This window comes from Cyprinodon variegatus, unplaced genomic scaffold, assembly GCF_000732505.1.
Source record: "Cyprinodon variegatus isolate N-32 unplaced genomic scaffold, C_variegatus-1.0 Scaffold18, whole genome shotgun sequence".
Lineage (NCBI taxonomy): Eukaryota > Metazoa > Chordata > Actinopteri > Cyprinodontiformes > Cyprinodontidae > Cyprinodon > Cyprinodon variegatus.
Window position 1 is genome coordinate 2,292,284 of NW_015150471.1, and position 6,751 is coordinate 2,299,034.

A 6,751-nucleotide genomic window follows, 5' to 3' on the forward strand; every position below is an offset into this window, starting at 1 on the left:
CCAGGCTAAGTCCATCTCAAGTGTCCCACCCTCCTCCTTCACCCTCTATCTCTCTCCTCATCACCCCCACTCTGTCCCACGGCTGCTCGCCTCACAGCCCATCAGAATGACAATAGTATTGATGTAAAACGTGTCGCCTTTGGGCCGCTGGAGCACATAACCCCTGCGTGCCTGGCCCAGCCACCTCTGCCGTTTTATGGCTTTATTGTGGACCCCTTTTATGCCTTCTTCTCTGTCAGGCTGGGTAGAAGACAACTGGGAAAATTCCCTATATACTTTCGTAAGAGAGGGATATGTGCGTGTGAGTACGTGCTTGTATGAGGATCAATTAGCCAGGGCAGAAGCTCCTAAGAAACAAAAAAATTAAAAATCCTTGTCAGCACGTATGTCAGCGTGTACTGCCAGGCGTCCTCTCGAGACCTCATCACCTGCCTCTGGCCGCTTTATGGGGGAGCTTTTTTTTCTGATCACGGATTAAACAAGTTGAGCAACAGATCCACTTCACCTTATTTCATGTGGGCCCTCCCTACATCTTCCTTCTTCTCTCGTTTTGCACTCTGTTCTTTTTCCTTCAACATTACCAGGGGGTTGGCGTGTGATTGACAGATGGGAACGAATAATAATTTTTTTTCGTAACCTAAGGCCATCTCCTGTGATTGGCTTGCCAGCTGACATCTCCAAACCTCATCCTACAACCCCCCCCCTCCACCCCACCAACACCACCTATATCTCCACCCCGCCTCCCTCCACTTTAATATTGGGCCTGTGGATGAGGCATCCTGAGGGAGAAAAAAGTCGGGAGAGAGAGGAAAAGATATCTACCTTAGGGAAGAACATCTTAGAGAGGGAGGGAAGGAGAGGACGGGTAGGAGCGTGTGCATAAGTGTAAGAGACACTTATTCTCTTAACTACTTGGAGACAGACACACTTTCCTGGCCCGACTCAAAGAAAGAGAGGGGAAAAACAGGGGGAAGATTTGTTTTTCCTTTTTTTTATTTGATCAGATATTTAAATTTTACCTTCATTCAACAATTAAACTACTCTGAAAGCTCCTCATCCTGGAAACCCTTCTTCACTGCCTGCTGGAAGTTCTGTGTATTGATCAGCTTACACACACTTGACAAGGCTTACCTCATGGATTTGTATCTGATTGGATATTTGCTGTGTGTGTGGTTGTCCAGCTCACGAGCGCTCGGAGGCTATCCCATCTGGTGGTGAGTAAAATAAAAATAAATAAATAAATCCACAGTTTTAAGGCATCACACTGTAAGTCTATTTGGTCAAGTGATCATTTTCTGAGGGTGCAATTTTCAGTCGACTGCGTGGAAAAATGTTCTCTGGTCCAGTCCAAAGAATCTTAACCTCAAATTCTAGTGTAACGGAAAAGGTTTGCCATGCTTTTTTCCCCTTCGTGCTCAGATCCATTTATCATAATGCAGCATGTTGTTATAAAAAAGATGAATTTTGCTTTTGGGAACATTTAAATTATTCTGAAGTAGATTTTGCTTTTTAAATATAAATAAATAAATCTGTGTGGGTTCGGCAGCTCACTGTAAGTTTGACATCAGTTTGTTGTTTTTAAATTAGAGTATTGCTTTGGAGAGAAACCTTAAATTGCTATAACAATAAGCAATTAGTTTTATATTTTTGAGTGTAAAGGAAAGGCAATATTTGCTTTTTGGTTTTGGTTTGCTAGTATGTGTGCCAAAAAAACGACTTATCATTGTTTTAATCGGTGGGAAAAGCTGTCCACAGATAAATGTGTTTTATTAGAGTCCTAATTTTATTTTCACTTTTTTTTCTTCTTAATTGATTGATAAAAAAGCAAAAAAAATCTTACCTTTTAACTCCAAAAATCCGTTTGTGTAATAAAACCTACCAACGTATGACAGAACTCTGTCTTTTGGACCACCCCTCTCTACTTGTTAGAGCTACTGCACTCATGTAGCCCGACCAGCATGTGGTCCCATCGTGGCGGCGTCCAAACCGCGAGCATCTTCTTCTGGTTTCGTTTACAGCGCAGACAGCTGCCAGGCACACAGGCCACAGGGGCTGTAGCGTTAATGTAAGAGAGGACTTTACGTACGCCCACGCCTGGCTTCAGCAACAGTCACAAGACAGGAGTGACAAAGAGCTCAGGATCCTCTCCATGTGGATTACCTGCAGCTGTTCTCTTCAAGGAGCTTACATGACACTGGTGTACTGTTTGTGCCCTAACAATGCAGACTCCTTTTGATTCGGGTACCAAGTTCTGACGTGTATTGGGTCAGAAGAAAGGGGGGAGAGGGGTTGCAAAGATGAAAGAATATGTTGGGATCATAGCTTCAGGTGACTGGAGACTATGTGTCAAACAGGACTGTCGGTGGCATCACCCTGCAGGATCCTGAGAGGTGACAAAACGAGGTAGCTGTGTATCAGGCAGGAGAGTGCAGAGTTTCAGCGAGAGCCAGAGTTGCGTCTTCTCAGCTTCTTCCTCAGGGGGGTATGCGAGCAGGGGAGTGATGACTTAGCCATAAATCCTCAAGCTGAGGCGGGACAAGTTGAAGAAAGAAGAGTTCTGACTGCTTCATGCCTGGGTGCCTTCTGTTTTACAAGATGGGCTGTTGAAAACAAAACGGTGCATGAATATCTCCAGGGTTGTGTACTTGCACACGGAGATAAGGTGTCCCATCAAGAAGAAAACAAGCGCAACACGTGAAGTATCTGCTTTAAGAGAAATAAGGAAGTGCCATCATGTTAGATGGATAGAACTGACGGTTAAAGGTGCCAAAGTGTACATACCCAGCAATTTTCAAGGATTTTATTTAGATTCCATGAGATCGCTCAACATAAGTAGTTTAATTGTAGGGTGGAAGTAGAACGATTGGTTTAATAACTTTTTACAAATAAAATATAAAAAGTATACTGTGCATCCGTGTTTCACCCCCAGGGGGTAAATACTTACATACACCTTGCTCTACAATTACAGCTTCAAGTCTTCAGCATATCAACAGATTAAGTTTTCTCCCTCTTACTCCCAAAACCGTCAGACACATTTGGGACATTGGAATTTTTTCTTTTTTTCAGAATACCACAAATAAGTTAACTAAGGATAACTGAAGTTTTTACAGCTGTAAATCTTTTCAAAATACACAAAGTTTAGTCAGACTGGATGTGAGTGGCCATAAATATAAATTTTGCCACAGATTTGGTCTGTACTTTAAATGGGCCGTTTCAACACAGGAATATGCTTTGATTTCAACTACTGCATATTATCCTTTGCTGAATAATTAGAGATGTTGTCCTGCGAGCAGGTCAGCCTCAAAAGTTCGAAGTCTTGTTCATTCTCAGCCAAGGACTGTTTTTAAGATGACATGTTATATTATGTTTTTTCTATATACATTATGTTCTGCATGTAGGGCAAAAAGTCCAACGTTTGGGCTAATTTGATTAGAGTATCTTCTTCCCCATGTTTACTGTCCGCTATACGTCTAATACTACTAAAATCTAGACTACTAATTCCGTAAAAATTCAAAAATAGCCACTGGACTTGGTTTCCAAGATTTGAAGACGTTTCACCACCTCTCCAGGAAGCTTTCTCAATAAAAGTCCAGTGGATATTTTTGAATTTTTACGGAATGACTATGACCTGGATGACTGAGAATCTTCATCAGCATCTAGACTACTAAAGTTTGAAGCTTAGGATTTTGTTACCCTTCAATGAATTACTGTACTACCTCAACCCTGACCTTTCTGTTGTGTTTCCTTGTCTTTTATGATGCTGTTTGTTTAATACTAAGGAATTTACAGAACACTCTGATATTGTGATCAAATTAGATGAAGGTAAACTCCATTTAAAAAGGAAGGTACTTAATTGCAAAGGATTAATGAAACTGTTTCGCATGCATATCCAAAGTCAGTTCTTGAGGGCTGCTGTCCTGCAGGTTTTAGTTTCCCCTGCTTTAGGACAGCTGATTCTGATTATTGCAATTAAGCAAAAGCCTGTTAATCAGCAATCAATGGAAATCAGCTGTGCTGAAGCAGGGAAACCTCAGAAACCTGCAGGACAGCGCCCCTCAAAGACCGACTTTAGGCATGCCTAGTATATCCTTTTCCCATCTTCTTTTTGTTCTGTCTGCCACATTAAATCTGCATGAGACATGATGATGTTAGTGGCTGCTGAAAATTCCTTTCAAGACAGTTTCACTCCACACAACAGCTAACGCCTCTGATCTGACTCAGACATCCTGCAGAGATTCTTTATTGAGCAACTAACCACAAAAAAGCACTTTTAGTAAACAAGGATATTGTTAGAGGTCATATTTGTGACAATTTGTTAAGCTTGTATGCTTTATTCTAAGCCGTTCTGTCAGTAAGTTTGTCTTTCCTTCAAAAAGCAGCAATAGATGAAAAAGAATGATGACAGTCACTTTCAACAAAGACTTAACTCTATAAAAATATTCATCAGACATCAGCGGAGGTTAAGCTCGTATCACAGACAGGATGCTTTAATCTGATAACTGCTTTTTTTTGTTTTTATGCCTTAATAGCTCCTTTTGAATCCTCAACCTAAATCAGAGAAATTGCAGGAAAATTCATTCTGCTGCTTTTAATGAGACATGGATCATTTTCAAGTTAAGAAAAATCTAAAATACACTGTAGGAAATTAATAAAAACAAAGAGAACTACAGGGTAAAAATAACAGGATAATTAATTTGACCTTTTTCTTCGTAATAATAACTGAAATGACTCAGCTTTGATAAAAATGGATCAAAACCTTTTTAAAAAATCAATTTCATTTCATTTGAGAAGGTCAAATTGTAAAGATTTTGCTTTATTACTATAATCTACCGGACAAATGTTACCAGATCAGCCTGAGTGGCTTAAACAAGAATCTGGAGTCCGTCTCTGGGGTTCAGGAATGCCATTATCTGATGTGAAAATCATCCCCTTTTCCTCCAAGCATTCAGTCCTCAATCCCAAAAGCTGACAAAGAGGTCACTTACCTACGGTGAGAAAATCCTCTGTCAGCTATCTCCAATTGAAAAGATCAAGGATGTCCATGTATTAATGTGAAATATCTTCCGGAGTGTGGGAAAAAAAGGAAGGAAATTCCTAAACAATGTTATTCAAGAGCAACTAACTCAAATCTAATTGAATCCTGTGCCATGAGTGGACACTGTGACCATAAACAAAAGAAAAAACAGATTGTGTAATATAGAAAAAAACTACAACAACTCGTCCCTCTAAGGTAGAAATAGCCCCTCATTTGGATTTAATCATGGTGTTCAGTTTGAGGTCTCATCTGGGTTTATCAAACATATTCTTGTTCCAGTTGCAAGTTGTAAAAGCCTTTTTTTTTTTTACTGTTTCAGTGTAATGACCACTGCAAACAAAAAACAGTAAAAGTCCTGATTTTTCTATTTCATGTTATATAATTAATGACTAAAGTAACACATTCACACATTCACGAATATACTATGACAGTCTGGTTGAGCTGGGTGGAAGAAATCTATCTTTGCATAGTGACTTTATTTTATTTTTTTAACATGACCCAATAGTTTAAGACTTCTGAGTAATGAATCAGAGCAGTGCGCATCATCCACAGGTGTAACGAAAGCTGTAGCATCAGAAACTTCTTAGTGTGGGTCATTACTGAGCAATACACTGAAAAGGCCTTTTCAAATTTAATCAATGGTAAAGATAAGCTCTATGTCTTTACCAATAATCAGTGGGTAATGCAGCAGTTTGCAGCTGCTGACAGTAATTTTTTCAGGTTCATCTGAGGAGTGATGTTATGCAAAAATGCTTTTACCATAAGGTTTAGACTGGTTACCATGTAGCCAATACTGGTCAAATTCCAGTACATTGAGCAATATTAACCTATAGTCCTACAGGAACTAGTGAAAAAACATGCTCAAAGGTTTCACACAGCATTAATTGAAATTAAGCATAAAGTGCTCTTGATTTATCTGCAGTGTGCCTGCGGTAACGTATGCTAATGCTTACATTAGCACACATCTAATGTAACTTGCTAAGTGTTGTAAATTTAAACCTTATATTAAAAGCTTAAGCTTAACTTTTTATTTGTTATTGACTCCAATAATTTAATGAATTTCAAGACCAAGTGCTTTAGCTAAAAAGAAAAGCTTTATCTAAAATATACCAGTCTCTTAACAATTTTAAGCAATATCCAATAAAAGTTTTGGACTTGTTACAGAAAAAAAGGGGCTTTAGAAATGTTACTGTTAAACTTATCATATGCAAATGTTTGCACAAAATGAATTTCATGTACAGCTGCAAAATGGTTCATTTAGAATTGATGAAAAGCCCAGATGTTCTGTAAGTACAGTCTTTCTGAGATTTGTCATGTATTACAATAAAAATAAACCTGCAGACTACATAAACTTCACCAATCAAAACAGACAATAATCTAATATGGTCTAACCTAATGGATTTTATTCGTTCTTATCTAATGAGGCTAAGGTTTGCATACCATAAATGTACATAAAATCAGATTTCATCAAAAAGTAGACATTGCACTGCAAAAAATGTAAATCTAAGTAAGTACATTTTTCCTAAAACAAGTGCATTTCTTCTTGAATTGAGCAGGTAATTAAGACTTTTTGCCAATGGAATAAGACAGTTTCCATTTAAAATAAGAAAAAACAACTATATTCTCTTACTTCAAGTGCATAATATCTAATTTATCTTATTTTAAGGGTAAAAATGCTCATTCCATTGGCAGATCATCTTATTTTCCTGCTCAAAT

The 6,751-nt window shown here is 38.5% G+C and overlaps 1 protein-coding gene across 1 annotated transcript in view; it reads left to right on the forward strand.

The window, feature by feature from the left end:
• The first annotated feature begins 774 nt into the window (after nt 1–774).
• Nucleotides 775–6,751, forward strand: part of LOC107093197 (proto-oncogene Wnt-3) — a 38,749-nt gene continuing 32,772 nt past the window's right edge. The window contains exon 1 of the mRNA XM_015388085.1: nt 775–1,214. Within this exon, the coding sequence (XP_015243571.1) occupies nt 1,135–1,214 (80 nt within the window). The 5' untranslated portion in view covers nt 775–1,134. The remainder of the gene's footprint in view (nt 1,215–6,751) is intronic.